The sequence below is a fragment of the Salvelinus sp. IW2-2015 genome, linkage group LG26, assembly GCF_002910315.2.
Source record: "Salvelinus sp. IW2-2015 linkage group LG26, ASM291031v2, whole genome shotgun sequence".
NCBI classification, from domain to species: Eukaryota; Metazoa; Chordata; class Actinopteri; order Salmoniformes; family Salmonidae; genus Salvelinus; species Salvelinus sp. IW2-2015.
This window is the reverse complement of record NC_036866.1, coordinates 29,345,049-29,362,158: the sequence shown is the minus strand read 5'-3', so window position 1 is coordinate 29,362,158 and position 17,110 is coordinate 29,345,049. Positions and strand designations below refer to the sequence as shown.

Genomic DNA, 17,110 nt, shown 5'->3' with positions numbered 1-17,110 from the left:
TCAACTATATATCCCAGAATGCAGTGAACATAATTTGTTCATTAATTGCCAGATAAAGCAGGGTATATGACACTAATAGCTCTCATCTTACCACAAGTATAGGAGAAGAGAGGAGAGGAGAGGAGGAATAGAAAGAGATAGATTAGAGGTGAGGAGAGTGAAGGGGGAATGAAGAAGGAATGGAGGAGCGGAGTGGACCCCAGAGGCACAGACGAGTGTAGATGAAGGAGGGAGTGAATAAGTGAATGGAGGGAAGGATAGTCACGCTTCCCTGAGACTGGGGCCCTGTTTGTTTGTGTGTGTGTGTGTGTGTGTGGTGTGTGCTCTCAGGGCTCCTTCAGCTCAGAGAGGGCTGGGGAGTGGCGCAGTCCCTACCTCATCTGTATTCAACACAAACCCACAGTAAGGGAGGGAAAGAGAGAGTGAGTGATAAGACGATTCAGTCGAGGAAGAGAGAGAGTGTATGAAAAAGGGAGCTTTATATATATTAATGACAGCGAAGTCAGGTATAGAATGAGAGCAGGTGGAGCAGAAGAAGGGACCGGCAGGTAGCCTAGTGGGTAAGAGTGTTGGGCCAGTAAACAAAAGGCCACTGGTTCAAATCCTGAGCAAACTAGGTGAAAAATATGTCAATGAACCTTTAAGCAAGACACTTAACCTTTATTGCTYCTGTAAGTCCCTCTGGACAAGAGCGTCTGTTTAATGACTAAGGTGTGAGAGTAGTGGGGGTGGAAAACTCCAACTATGACTCAGAGGGATCCCAACCTTGAAGGGATAAGCAAAACTCTTTGGGTTTCATTCTCTCCCTCTATTTAATGTATTCTCTTTCTTCTTCTCCTTCTCCCCATTTCTATAGGCCCCCAGGTGAAGACAAAAATAGACCAGGCAGGCTACCTAATAACTCCTACCTTTCCTGTCTATCGTTCACCTTAATACACTCACAAGCTCATTCGATGTGGGTGTACCTTCTTGCTGCACAGCCTGGCTGTAGAAAAAAAACTGGCAAAAAGAATGAACCCCTTCATATTATCAGGTTTAAAAGACCAGGGTTTGATAGAGATTGAGTGTTGAGTGATTACATATTGACCGTTAATATCACTGACAGAATGTTTGTTGATCAGTCATAGATCTGTGTGTGTGTGTGAGTGCATGTGTGTGTGCATGTGTGGTTGTTAGTAGGTGTTGATTAATGGTGTTTACTCTGTGATACAGGACCTTAATGAGCAAGACTGTTGCCCACAGTAAACACACATACTGAAATTGACTGTCAATATTAGTGATGGGGMAAAAATCGATACAGTTACATATCATGATTTTATTTTTGACCACATATCGCAATATTATTTTTGCGCTAGTCAGCTCTACCTGCACCACATCTCCAGTATTTTTAAATAGTGAGCCAATTAGCTTTCTTTACTTTTATTACCATGACTGATTAAAACTAGTTCTCATGGCTTCATCTTGTCCCTCTGCAGCAGACATATGGTGATTCATATGTTTGGAGCATCGAATCGTAGTACATGTAGAATTGTGAGAATCACAATACATCGTATCAGCACGTGTGACGTGTGTGTGCATCTCAAACACACATTCACACACTCAGTGATACACAGTGTCACAGTAACAGTGGCAGGGCAGGGCTGACACAGGGCAAGACCATATGGAGACACTACAGGATCTCACAGTCCCACTGTGTCCATCCGGCGGGTAGGAGCGTTGGGCCAGTAACCGAAAGGTTGCTGGATCGAAACCCTGAGCTGACAAGGTAAAAATCTGTTGTTCTGCCCCTGATCAAGGCAGTTAACCCACTGTTCCCTGGGCGCCGATGCCGTAGGTGTCGATTAAGGCAGCCCCCCGCACCTCTCTGATTCAGAGGGGTTGGGTTAAATGCAGAAGACACATTTCAGTTGAATGCATTCAGTTGTACAACTGTCTAGGTATCCCCTTTCCTTGATACGGCTCACTATCTGGGCATGAATACACACACATGCAGGCACTGAGGCTTAAACTAGGTAGAGTACACCCTCTGAAAAAACTAGGTAGAATACACCCTCTGAAAAAACACATGGTGGAACACTTCCTTTGAAATGGCAAGGATCCAACACTGCCACCTGTCACACAACACACAAACTGTACAAACAACACACACACACCAATCTGTCCTAATGGTAGGCGGCAATCCCTGTATGTCAGGAAGCTTCACTCAGTCCTGATCTGTATTCATAATCATTATTGACTCTGGTCTGCTGTGTTTGTTATCTAGCTGTGTCGTCGTCGTCGCTGTGTGTCGCTGTGTGTGTGTGTTGTGGTGTGTGTGTGTGTGTCTGTGTGTGTGTGTCGTCGCTGTGTGTGTGTGTGTGGTGTGTGTGTGTGTGTGATAGAGGGGCAGATGGGTGGTCTGCGGGTGCAGGTGTGGGCGTGGCCGGGTTTTTGCTACCTGCTGCATCTCTGATTGGCACAGCCTTGCTGACACTCTCGTCCTTGCCCCCAGGCCACTTGACCCAACTGATATCAACACACGCACACATGAATCTTAATAAGGTTCTTAATAAACTTTATCCGCCTCAAGGTCATATGACCACTCTACCCTGTCACTTTGTAATTTCTCTAGAGGCACACACAAACACACACACACACCACACACACACACACACACACACACACACACAACACACACACACACACACACACACACACAACACACACACACACACACACACACACACAACACACCACACAACACACAACACACACACACACACACACACACACAACACACACATCACACTCACACACACTACACTACACATTCCACGATCCGCACTCCCTACCACCCCCTTCTCAGGTCTAATATTGCAGGATGAAGTGCTTCCTAGTGTGAGAGAGGAAGTGTGGATGTTGTAGCCGTCATAAACTCTATGTGACAGGTTTCAGATCGAAGATCAATTTCAAAATGATTACATACTCATACACTACCCACTACAATCTGACTGTATTCTGGCCATTCAATGTCACTCACAACAGTGTCAAAAGCAGAGGTAGGCCTATWAGTAACTTTTGAGGTTATACAATCCAAATGTGATTTTTTTTATGTCAGGATTTAAAAAACGGATAAATGTGCTTTTGTTATTCATGACAATCGAGAATTTAACTTTTGCTATGTTGTGTTCAGCACCTGTTGCTTGGTTACAGACAGATGCATTCTGGTCTCAGAAACAGCTACATCTGTGTCCTCAAAATTGGAATACAACACTGTGTGTGTGTGTCGTCACAATGCTGCATTCAAATGATCTATTGTGCATCTCTGAGAGCCCATTACATTACTCTGTCCTAGGCTTACAACACACCCGYACCCGCACCCACACACACACACACACACACASAGATTTGGGCCTCTGTGCCAACATGATAGAGAAGCCCTGAGCCATAAAGGGTCCAGGTTTACCAAGCATTAGCACCAGTGGAAGGTTTGAGCCTGGAATTGTATATCTGCAGTAATGGTTAAATCACACTGCATTCCCCTTCAGATCATTAGTAACGCCTTTTTTTGTCTTTTGTCCGTGTGTGTGTGTCTACCGGCTTGTGTGTATGTGTGTGTGTGTCTACCRGCTTGTGTGTATGTGTGTGTGTGTCTACCGGCTTGTGTGTGTGTCTACTGGCTTGTGTGTGTGCTCCAGGTATCCTCTACAGGCCATAGCAATGTTAATATTCCACACACACTGGGCGCGGCCTGAGCCCATTAATCATGTTTGTGAATGTCTAATCTCAACGTTATTTGTGCCGGTTAGATTTTCACGGCTGTCTGGAAGATTTACAATGGCATGCAGACGAGAGGTGTGTGTGCTTGTGTGTGTGTTGAGACATAATAGCCTGTAATGGAATGGGGTATGTTGGTGTGTGTTTGTACTTGATGTGTGTTAAGATGGTACAATATGTGAGGTGAGTGTAGGGCTGTTACGGTGACCATATTACCGGCAGTCACGAGTCATGACCACAGTCAAATTCCACGTGACCGTGGAGTCATGGTAATTAGGCTTCTCCAAAATTGCGCTCTGATGCCACTGATGGTCATTAGTAGCCTACCAAACTTGTTAACGGCCAATGGCTTCGATAATAGCCTGGTACTCAGCACTCTAATCAATCTGACATTAACGCGAATGCAATCCAAAAATCTAATCAAACACTACTTGAGAGCCCATAAACCCATGTTGCACAAGATTTCTATAGGCTATGCAGTTGCGTGAGAAAACAGAGTTTTGATGGCCTCTATTAAAAAGAGGAGGGYCCCATCAGCTTTCTATAGGCTAACTCTACTATACATATTTCTAAAYGTTCCTAATATTAAGCACATTGCTTCGCTTTACAACCGGAGTAGCCTACCTGGCTGGCCTGAAAATGAACCGCGTGAAAAGTGTCCTCCATTCGCTATTTAAGTGTATACGGGTTACATGCATTTTTTCCCYCTGCCCCTGTTCCGACAGGAGCATGATAATGTCCCATTTTATATCCAAACTGATTTCACACATATTATTTAGTATATGTAAAGACAAGATTAAATTGAGAAAAGTCTGATGGGTAAGAATATTATCAAGCGCTTGTCAAACTGTGAATGAGAGACTGACGAAGTGTGTGCAGCCTGCACAAGAAACAGCAGAGCTCATGCCTTTCATGCCACTTTTTTCAAATCATCATTAGAGTTGAATCATGCAGCTTTAGAATGTATWAAAAAAWAWATATATAACCTAATGTTTGTATCACAACTAAAGTTACMTAAATAACTCTAAATGAAGCATATAGGAGGGCCTGTTTCTTTGCTATCCGCTCACCACAGAATAGCTGCATGTGCAGCTCCCTCGAAAATCGTTTGGGAAAAAATCCTTTCTATTTTATTCAGTTATGTTCAATTGTATTCTTCTTACTATTGTATTCTTCTTACTATTTATTGTGATGGTGTAGGCTATATTAAATGGATTTATTAGACTTTAAAATGTAGATGTTCCAAAGGTCTGCATCAGTGGCTTGTAGGCTATGTGTGGAAGCTAAGAGATACTAAACGTGTTTATGTTAATTAAAGGTCAGTTACCGTGAAACCGGCAGTTATTTGCATGACAATCCCCAGCTGACAAAATGTCATGACCGCCACAGCCCTAGGTGAGTGCATGTGTTTGTGCGTGTGTGTGTGTGCGTGTGAATGAGTGTGTGTTCTAAGGGCTTGACCACGTTTCAGGAGAAGTGTTTCTGTCCGTTTCCATAGTGACAGCAAGTGGCCTATCGAGAGGTGTTCATCCTGGTGATGCTATCTGAGTACATCAGAGAGAGAGAGAGGTGGAGGGAATGGAAGGCCCCTGGGGTATTGTCAACACTAACATATCCAATGGATCGAGACACACACACACAATGGACCCCGCGAAAATGTGACATCGCGGACTATGCAAAAACTTCACTGAAGGATGTACAAACTTCACTGAAGGATGTACAAACTTCACTGAAGGATGTACAAAGCTGTTCATATACTTAAACATTACAGTAGAACTACAACAGGTCACACACCAACTACAACACAGTGCTAACCATGACTGTCCTCTACCACTACGCCTAAACATTAAGGATCGGTTTTCAGGACACAGATGAAGTCTAGTTGTGGAATAAGCTTAATCTGTGACTGGGAAACCGTCTCTAAGGGTTTCTATTGTACAGTAGATATCCCAGGGGTTGTAGAGTTATACAGCTGTGTTTACCTTCTGATCCCTGAAAAACACCGTTCTCTACAGTACAGAGAGGAAGACAAGACCACAATAATGCATACAATCTGTTTTATTACAGCCCTGGTCTAAAGACTACATAAAATACCACCTCAACTGAACCTATACACCAAACACCTGACTGGGTTAGCCTAGCCACAATACTAATCCACAGGGTGCAGGCTAGCTAGCTACAGTATGCTAACAATCACACAGTAGGCTATGAGAGGAGAGTTAGAATGCAGGCCTGCTGGTTTCACCCCCTCTCAGTTCCTCATACAGGTGTTCCTCTGTTGTCACAGGATAAAGGGATGGAAAAGTGACAAGAGAAGAATATGGGTATAACACAAGGGAGAAGAGATGTGACTGAGTTAATGGAGGTTCAACAACAAAGTATGTCAGGGACACCATCCTACAAAACCAGGCTCTTACAGATAAAGCTTGTTGAAGTAGGGCGTTGATGTTGAAAGTGTATAGTACTCTTACTACCTTCTCATTGTAAAAAGTAGAAGGGAACCGGGGGGGGGGGGGGGGGGGATTCTCCTTTCATGGCATACCGTCACATCTAAACTGGCCATGTGCTCTGGCTTCTGTCAAAGTTTTTCTCCCCAAGAATATGGCACGGTAGAGAAGCTTAATCTCTTGCTCTTTTCTCCTTCCTCTCCTTACCTCCTCTCGTCCCCCAGTGTAAATGAGGCCTGTAACTATTAGCAACTCATCCATTCATGAATGCAGATGAGATGGAATGTATTATGTATCAAAGTGGAGATCATCCATCCACAGAGACGGCCTCTCCCAGTCCCAACCCCCCTCAATGCACTGTGAGGCGGACTGGTCACTGCAGGCTAGCAACAACAAGACCAGCTGGGAACTAGCAAAACTGAAGAGAGGAAAAAATATTTTTGCCTTCTAATTGGCATTCGATACAGCTTATACCCATGAACTACAGTGGACAGGGAAGTGGAAAGTACAGTTAGTCATGTTGGTCAGTATTATACAACACTGCCAGATGACTCGGTTGGCTTGAGTGTGGTGCTGGCAACTCCACCGCTGTAGGTTCAATTCTAGCATGAGCCACAGGACTGTAATCATAAGTGAGAGCATATGCCACGTATATCGTCATGTTTCTCATTCACACCTGCAGTATTCACCATAGTGTCCACTGGCATGAAAGTTTCACATAGCCTTGCCACGGTAGGACTGGTGTTGCATTGACATGGACACCATAGTACCGCCATGGAACACTATGTTTTAGACACAATATACACTATTATTTCTGACGTTTGTGGTTATGTGAATAACTTTGAACAATGCATGGTAAAAGAGGACAAATGCATAACATTGTGTGTGGGTGTGTGTGTTCTTTCCTCTGAAATGGAAAGTTCTGTGGGTGATAACATCTGTGTCAACGTTATACATATCAGTTCTCATATCAGACTGGGTCACTGAGTTCCTCTATTCATAGTCATGACTCACGACGCAGTTGTTTGGCACAACATCTGCTTAGGTATCATAAACAACAACACTTTTCATCACCACCCACAACACACCACACACAACACAACACACACCACACACAACACACCACACCACACACACACACACACACACACACACACACACACACACACACACAGTCTAAGGGTGGGAGTGTATCAGACCATATAGCAAAGGGGTAAGTGTGGTATCTGTGCCTGTCGGGGAGCGGTGTATGTGTCTAAGAGCCTGTAGGAGAGTAAAAGCAGTGACAAACATTTCATCCTGTAGGCATGCGTAGAAGAGGGAAGATAAACTACGTCGCACACAGGAAGAAGAATCACTCTGAAGAGGAAGTACGAAGTGAGTTACGCTCTTGCCCAAACTTTATTGAACCCCTAACCCCTATGCACTTGTTGAGATCTGTCAGGCTTTGAGATGTGTAAGTGTAAAAGGACATTGCACTGCTTGCTTAGCATGTACCGCTTCCTCCTGAATCATCTCACACCAAGGCTCAAACCCAGGACCTCTGCCTCGCAAACACACGTGACTGCCCTCCTGAAACATTATACCCAGTCGCTAGCTATTCGGCAGCGCAGACACTTCAGGCTGAGGAGTGAGTTTCACAGATCTTCATCTGCTACATAAGCAATATGGTGACACATTCAGTGGGGCTGTTACCATATTACCTCCACCTATCTCAAATCCTATCAAATGTGCATAAGGGGTAGGCGTAAATTTGGGATTGGGCAATAGAGGACCATGCACTTACATAGGCAGCAACTCATGTAGAATACACACACTCCCTCCTCAACCAACAACCAAGCACTAGAGTTGTCTGGGGAAGGAGAGGGGTGGGTTTGAATATAGAGGTGATTGGGAGAGAGAGAGACGGGCTGACAGTCATGTTGAAGAATGTTGTAGCGTTTTACCTTCTAGGTCATTAGAGTCGTAGTCTGGAGTGAGGCATGGATGGAGAACAGAAGACACACACATGACACCGTAACCACAGCACCATTAGGATTATGAGTCAGAATATATAGACATCCTGTAGGGCTGAATCATAGCTTGAGATATGCACACGTAACACATAACTCAAAATCATTACGGTATTTATGCGTAGACATCACACGTTAGTTAGGATTCAACCCATGACAATGCTGGTGAAGTCGCACTAAAACAGAGAAACATTGTTCATGTCAGACTGACTTTGACACTTCAGATGCATTAGATGAGAAATGTACCACTTTCCAGTGTTGAAGTGACATTACAGAGGCATGAATGGAACGAAAACAGTGGAGTGTCCTTTATCTATATACTGTACTGCATAATGTATGCATAACCCATCCTTTTAATGTTGTACTGCCTCTACTGTTAAACACACCTTCTGCCTCTACTGTTAAACACACCTTCTGCCTCTACTGTTAAACACACCTTCTGTCACATCCATTTACACCTGTGACAAGAGTGACACACTCTTGTGATGGCTGATCTTGCCTGAGACTACAGACTAGACCCAGACTTACTCAGCACATAGTTATCATATTCTATAGACGGAATAAAAGTTTGTGATCCCAAGGCAAGTTTCTGGTTTCCTAGTGGTTTCCTGGTTTCCTAGAATGAGATATGTAATTTACATCTTTCTAGATTCCTTCTCAAATCTGAGACCTGTCGAGTTTCATAATATACCTGGCAAAAGAGGTCAAACCACTTTAAGAACAGTCAAAGTGTACTAACCTTTGACCCTCTCTCCACGGTTCAGCTGGATCTCTCCCTCGCCCTGTGGCGTGTACGGTTTGACCACAATGAAGGTGCGTCCCGGCACGGCACTGTAGAGTTTCCGTTTGGGGCCACTGGCGCCGGTAATGGCAGGGGGGGTGTGGGTGGGGGGGCTGGGGTCCCGCTGTACCGTGCCCGGGCTGTAAACAAACACATAGGTTACCGTGGTGATGCCAGGCAGCTGGTAGCTGAAGCCTGTGGTCACCGACATGGTCGGGTCGCCAAGGGGACAGTAACCCAGCAACAACCTGACAGTTGTCACAGTGACAGGTAGTAAGATAAGTGCCACTGTCTGTCCAAGCGGCCAACAGTCAACGGTCCCAAAGCAAACCCTGAGGGAAAGTCATGGGACGAGAGATCACTCTTCCTACCCTCCTCCTCTAAATCCTTCTGTCTCTTCCTCTTCCTCTGTTACAGCAAACACAAAATCCCCCTGTCCCACTCCCTCCACCCCTCTTTTCCTCTCCTCCTCGTCCTCTCCAAGACAGGAGCAGTAGTGTTAACGGTTAGAGGTAACGGAATCTTCCCCGTTGCTGTCTCTCAGATCCGTCTGGCAGTCCCCCTGAGTCACACATATCCTGAGCTCCCGCTCCCACCGAACAGCCCTCCAGAGAGGGGGAAAGAGCTCTCCAGCTTCCAGTGCTCCAGGCTGGGCTCCAGATCCCACCTAGTCCCCTGGCTCTGGAGGTCCAGGTCCTGCTGTGGAGGAGAGGGAGAGAGGCTGGCTCTACACCCCGACCAAGACTCCTTCTCCTGGGAGTCCCTCTCCGCTCCCCTCCACCCCTCACACACACACGCCCACTCACACACACTCACACACACACTGGCGACGATGCTGCTGCTAGCCCTGCTGCTGTTACCGCTACTGCGCTTGGAGGCTCCCCTCCCCTCTGACGACTCACACACACTCACGCACACACAGCTCTCTCCGAGCATTCTATCCAACACACATACTCTCCCAGAGACACACACACAAGCAGGCTGCCCCCTCCGCTGCTGCTAACGCTACATCTCTGCTAGCACAACATACGCCAGCGACACCATGTCGCAAACACACTGAACCGACATATACACACACACAAACACACATACACACACACACACACACACACACACACACCCCGGGGCACCATTGATCTCCTCCTGCCTGTCTGCCTGCGTGTGTGCATGTGCCACTGCTACCCGGGACAGGTTGGTGTGTGGATGGGGGGGCAGGAATGAAGCACCGGCCCATTTGGCTTAATTGTCGCTGGCACTCCACCTCCTCTTCGCCTTGAATCATTTTCTCTTTTTCCCCCTTTCTGCCTCCATCTCTCTCTCTCTCTCTCTTTCTCCATTCCTTCCATTCCTCTGATGGAGGTGGCTGGTGAATTCTAATAGAGCCGAATCACAGCTTCTCCTGGTCTTCATTCATCACTACTGCTGCAGCTTTGTGTGTGTGTGTGTGGATCACACTGCTGCCTGTTTGTCTGTGTCCTCAACACTCACCCTCCCATCCTCCTAACAGCTGCTTTTCTCCTTACTTCCTCCATCCCTCTCCCCTTCTCTCTGTTCTCTCTTTGTTCCTGCAAAATCATGGATACTATACAGTGATTCAAATATCAATGTGTTTTTACATTGCCTCTGTGTGTTAATGTATGTGTGTCTGTGTTTACGTGTGTGTGTACATTATGGGTATCACGTCAAGTGTGTCTGTGAGTACACCTCTCATTCTCTATCTACCCCTTCCCTCTCTCCTCTCTCCCTGTCTCTCTCTCCCTCCCTCTCTGTCTCTGTGCCGTATCAATCACTCGTAACCCTTATTTCATTCATTCATTCTCCTCTCTCCATCTTCCCCCCTCCCTTCCTGATTCTGTTTATCGCTTTCTCAACAGGAAAGGAGGAAAGAGGCTGGGATGGCTGCCTGCCGCATGTTAATGTTTGAGCCCAGGACACTCCACCCTCCGCAAGCTGAACACAACACAGAGAGGGAGGGAGTGAGGGATGGAAGGGTGGAGCGAGGGAGCGAGAGAGGAGAGCAGAGAGATGGATGGAGGAAGGAGGAGAGAGGGGGGGGGATAAAAGGGGAGGAAGAGCGAGGGGAAAGAGAGATGAAAGGAGCAGCTAGAGTGGGCAGGAGAGACAGGGATACAGGCAGAATGAGATGAAGAGAGAGATATGAGGCTAAAAGAGGACAGAATAGGGTAAACAAGGAAATAGAGATTCTGCTTTAAGTTGGTTTACAATACATAATTAAGCCTAAAGCTAAACTAATTCAGCTTCAATTAATGCAGCGTTAGTGGATGCAAATCCTGAATCACATAATTCTGTACATACATTCACATTAATTTACTACTGCCATCAGTTTTATAACAGGTAATAAAACTACATGTCTCAATGTTGCTACAAGCTGGTCTGGAACATCCTCGTACATGCATACGCACAACGCAAACGCAAACGCAAAACCACACACACAAACACACCACACAAACACACACACACACACACACACACACACACACACACACACACACACACACACACACACACACACACCACACACACACACACACACACACACACACACACACACACACACACACACACACACACACACACACACACACACACAACACACAACACAGAGCTGTAATGGTATGTTAGATGGTCTGACCTCTGTGGTGGCAGATGCCCTGATTGCTCCTTGCAGGTGGGCTGGAGGAGGATGGTGCTGGTGTGTGTATGTGTCTCTGTACACTCCAGATTGATCTCTCTTCCTCCCCTTTAATGAACTGTGTTTATAATTCCACAATGGCCCCCTCTCAGTGTGTGCGCGTGTGTGTGTTTCCTAGGACACTGCTTCTGTAACCGTGGTAACTGTCTATACCAGAAAAGAGAAAATACACTACATGCTCGTCGAACATCTCATTCCAAAATCATGGGCATTAATATGGAGTTGGACCCCCCTTTGCTGCTATAACAGCCTCCACTCTTCTGGGAAGGCTTTCCATTCTTGATGTTGGAACATTGCTGCGGGAACTTGCTTCCATTCAGCAACAAGAGCGTTAGTGAGGTCGGGCACTGATGTTGGGCAATTAGGCCTASCTCGCAGTCGGCATTCCAATTCATCCCAAAGGTGTTCGATGGGGTTGAGATCAGGGCTCTGTGCAGGCCAGTCAAGTTGTTCCACACAGATCTCGACAAACCATTTCGCTTTTTGCACGGGGTCATTTTTATGCTGAAACTGGAAATGGCCTTCCCCAAATTGTTGGCACAATGTTGGAAGCACAGAATCGTCTAGAATGCCATTGTATGCTGTAGCATTAAGATTTCCCTTCACCGTAACTAAGGGGCCTAGCCCGAAACATGTTAACCAGCCCCTCCACCAAACTTTACAGTTGGCACCAATGTTCCCGCTAAGCTGTGTGCATTAGTGGCGTGCACTTCCCCGGGACTGCCATGCAGAAGAAATATCAGCACATGCAGAGAAGCACGAGATTGAACATCACTCAACTTTCTAGTTTTCCATGTTAGCTAACGCTGTCAACGTTTTCCTTTACTGTGGTAATTGTAATCGAATCAACGCAACATTAGCCACTTTCAATGTAACATACTGAATCAAAACTAACTAACGGTGCCATTGATAGAATGGCGCCGGAGGTGATGGCTGCTGTTTCTGCTCCCGTCTCTTATGACTGAAAAACAGCGATTACTCACCTCGTACTGGACGAAGATTCCCCAAATCCCCGTCATTCACATGAAGAAGAGAGGGAGATATAGGGGATGTAGGTTGGGGGTTCCTTGTAAGAATCTGACGGCGAGTGGGTAACCTGCCTCTTCCATCCGTCCTATTAGCCAACGTGCAATCATTGGATAATAAACTGGATGAGCTCCAATCAAGAATATCCTACCAACTGGACATTAAAATCTGTAATATCTTATGTTTCACAGAGTCGTGTCTTAACGACGACATGGATAACATACAGCTGGCGGGGTTTACGCTGCATCGGCAAGATAGACCAGCTGCCTCCGGTAAGAAAAGGGGTGGSAGTCTGTGTTTATTTGTAAAATCTAATATTAAGGAAGTTTCAAGGTTTTGCTCGCCTGAGGTAGAGTATCTCTTGATTAGCTGCAGACCACACTATTTACCAAGAGAGTTTTCATCTATATTTTTCATAGCTGTCTATTTACCACCACAAACCGATGCTGGCGCTAAGACAGCACTCAACAAGCTGTATAAGGCCATTAGCAAGCAAGAAAATGCTCAACCAGAGGCGGTGCTCATGGTGCTCAGGGAATTTAATTTCTACCAGCATGTTACTGTACATGTGCAACCAGAGGAAACAAAACTCTAGACCACCTTTACGCCAGACACAAAGACATGTACAAAGCTCTCACTCACCCTCCATTTGGCAAACCTGGCCATGACTCTATCCTCCTGATTCCTGCTAACAATCAAAAACTAAAAGAGGAAGTACCAGTGACTTGCTCAATACAGAAGTGGTCAGATGACACAGATGCTAAGAAACAGGACTGTTTTGCTAGCACAGACTGGAAAATGTTCCGGGATTCTTCCGATAGCATTGAGGATTACACCACATCAGCTACTGGCTTCATCAATAAGTGCATTGATAATGTCGTCCCTACAGTGACCGTAAGTACATACCCCAACCAGAAGCCATGGATTACAGGCAACATTCGCACTGAGCTAAAGGGTAGAGCTGCCACTTTCAGGGAGCGGGACTCTAACCCAGACACTTATAAGAAATCCCGGACGACTGTGTGATCACGCTCTTCATAACCAAGTTGAGTAAGTCCTTTAAACAGGTCAACATTCACAAGGCCGCAGGGCTAGACGGATTACCAAGGCAGCGGGGACTCTTCCTGGGGTCCAGCAAAATTAGGCAGTTTATAAATGTTTTTCATTCACACCAGACCACGCAAACCCCGGTGTAAGCTAAGGTTGCAAATGCTTGAATTTCTAAGACCAAAACATGCCGGGTGACGCTGGTGTGTGAAGTAGTTTAAACTACAACTCTACCAAAGGACAATACTATACCACGTGGAGCATTGGCTACATGGCTGGAAATGGTTAAACTCTGAGGCTATTGATCCCTACAGAATAAGAGTAAATCTTAGACATATAATTACTGCAGCTAGAAATTACGTAAACCTAGGATGAGAATACAGACAAACGCCAAAACATCTATTCTATGAGAACATTTCCGAATGGTACTCTAAAGTATCCAATCTAACAACCACAAAATACTTTGATCCTTGGGGAAACTGTATAAAATAGGCTGTATAAAATTACATWAAAAAAATGACTTAGAATTAAAAAGTAAAGACATGAAAAATGCCCTATTAGGCTGTACAGTCATTAGGCTATACAGTGCCTTTGAATTCACTTTTAGAAACACGGGTTTGGCCAGTCTTTGGTTTGAGGACCATGTGATGAGCTATGCTTGCCTAGTTTGTTAATTTAGCCTAGCAGATGCTCTTCTATTCCCATGCCCTAATCACAGACAACACAAATCTATTTTGTAACAAAAGTATCATGGAATACATTGAATAAATTAGAAAATGATAGTTTCCGAATGAAAACAAGTTACAAGTGCATTTAGGCCTACCTGATGATATGGGGCTCCTATGTTAAAAAACAAATGGCTTTTTCTCGAATTCATTGATGATCAAATACTTCAGTTGTAACTGCTTCTGTTGAGCTACATTTTTACAGTTGATAGACAACTTTAGCACTGTACCAAACTTAGACTATCCTCTTTTTTAACAATAGCCTGTATAGATATCCAAACCGCTCTGGTGCTGCAGCATGAGCTCATTCATTGTCATGCTCATTTGTGGAATTCAAATATTCTGCTTGGCCTCCCAAGTGGCGCAGCAGTCTAAGGCACTGCATCGCAGTTGTGACCTGGACTCCCGGCTGTGACCGGCACAATTGGCCCAGTGTCTTCCGAGGTAGGGGAGCGTTTGGCCGGGGGTGCTTTACTCGGCTCAATGCACTCTAGCAACTCCTTGTGGTGGACCATGCGCCTGCAGGCTGACTTCAGTCGTCAGTTGAACGGTGTTTCCTCCGGCACATTGGTGCAGCGAGCGGGTGTTAAGAAGCATGGCTTGGCGGGTCATGTTTCGGAGGACTCATGACTCGACCTTCACCTCTCCAGAGCCCGTTGGGGAGTTGCAGCGATGAGAAAAGACCATAATCACAAAATTACACATCTCCAAGCTGTGTAAGAGCTATTTGACCAAGGAGGAGAGGGATGGAGTGCTGCATCAGATGACCTGGCCTCCGCAATCGCCCGACCTCAACCCAATTGAGMTGGTTTGGGATAAGTTCGACCGCAGAGTGAAGGAAAAGCAGCCAACAAGTGCTCAGCATATGTGGGAACTCCTTCAAGACGGTTGGAAAAGCACTCCAAGTGAAGCTGGTTGAGAGAATGCCAAGAGTGTGCAAAGCTGTCATCAAGGCAAAGGAAGGCTACTTTGAAGAATCTAAAATCTAAAATATATTTTAATATGTTTAACACTTTTTTGGTTACTACATGATTCCATATGTGTTATTTCATAGTTTTGATGTCTTTACTATTATTCTACAATGCAGAATATAGTGAGAAAAAAAAAAGAAACTTTCGACTGGTACTGTATATGATTATGCTTGTCTCCAATCATGTAAAATAATGTAGTATCGCATGAAATGCATATATTAAAAGGCAATTTTTTCTCAGACTGCAAATAAGATCATAGATTCATGCAGTGCTTATAATATAATGGAAATCTTTTCACCCCTTCCGCGTTGGAATGCGAATCCACATTCTTCTGACTACCTGCTGGCTAATGTTATTGTCTATCCTAGTAGTGAGGGTAAATGGTGCATTAGGCATGTTCTCTGCTATCCACAATGTTTACATTTTCTTTTGGGTATGGGGGGGGGGGGGGGATCACTTGTTTAGTGTTTTCAAGCAGTCAGGGAGGGTCAGGTAAACATTTATTTCATTGGTGTGTCTGTCTGTCTGTGTGTGTGTGTGTGTGTGTGTGTGTGTGTGGCCAGACAGTGTTCCAAACAAAGCGAGGGGATTAGCAGCCAAACGGACCAATGAACTGTCACCTTTTGATGATGTGGATTATGCTGTGTAAGGATCGATGTTGGTTCCGCCATGTACTCCTTTGATGTGGATTCTCCACGCTGGATTCACACCGGGCGAAAAGGGTCCATATCAGGGAATATGTTTACATGACACTTTTACATATTCTAGAGCAGTGGTTCCCAAATGTTTTATAGTCCTGTATCCCTTCAAACATTCAACCTCCAGCTGCGTACCCCTTGTAGCACCAGGGTCAGCACACTCTCAAATGCCATTTTTTGCCTGCCACACACACACTATACAATACATTTATTAAACATAAGAATGAGTGTGAGTTTGTCACAACCCGGCTCGTGGGAATTGACAAAGAGCTCTTATAGGACCAGGGCACAAATAATAATATAATAATAATGAATAATTTTGCTCTTTATTTAACCATCTGACATATAAAACCTTATTTGTTAATCAAAAATTGTAAATAACTCACCGCAGGTTAATGAGAAGAGTGTGCTTGAAAGGATGCACCAATGTTGGGTTGTATTGGAGAGAGTCTCAGTCAAATAATTTTCAACACAGTCTGTGCCTGTATTAAGTTTTCATGGTAGTGAGGGCCGAGAATCCACTCTCACATAGGTACATGGTTGCAAAGGGCATCAGTGTTTTAACAGCGCGATTTGCCAAGGCAGGTTACTCTGAGCGCAGCCCAATCCAGAAATATATCAGTGACTTCTGATTAAATAACATTTTCACAGAACCGCTTGTTGCAATTTCGATGAGGGTCTCTTGTTCAGATATCGGTAAGTGGACTGGAGGCAGGGAATGAAAGGGATAACGAATCCAGTTGTTTGTGTCATCCATTTCGGGAAAGTACCTGCGTAATTGCACACCCAGCTCACTCAGGTCCTTCGCTATATCACATTTGACATTGTCCGTAAGCTTGAGTTAATTTGCGCACAAAAAAATCATACAATGACGAAAAGACCTGTGTGTTGTCCTTGTTAATGCAGACAGAGAAGAGCTCCAACTTCTTAATCA

At 45.1% G+C, this 17,110-nt stretch overlaps 1 protein-coding gene and 1 long non-coding RNA gene across 2 annotated transcripts in view; one reads left to right on the top strand and one right to left on the bottom strand.

Moving 5' to 3' along the window:
• LOC111953103 (SH3 and multiple ankyrin repeat domains protein 3-like) overlaps nt 1-9,381 on the bottom strand; it is an 87,715-nt gene extending 78,334 nt beyond the window's left edge. Inside the window, exon 1 of the mRNA XM_070435237.1 lies at nt 8,955-9,381. Within this exon, the coding sequence (XP_070291338.1) occupies nt 8,955-9,207 (253 nt within the window). The 5' untranslated portion in view covers nt 9,208-9,381. The remainder of the gene's footprint in view (nt 1-8,954) is intronic.
• Nucleotides 1-17,110, top strand: part of LOC139023062 (uncharacterized) — an 870,035-nt gene that overhangs the window by 69,549 nt on the left and 783,376 nt on the right. The window lies entirely within an intron of this gene.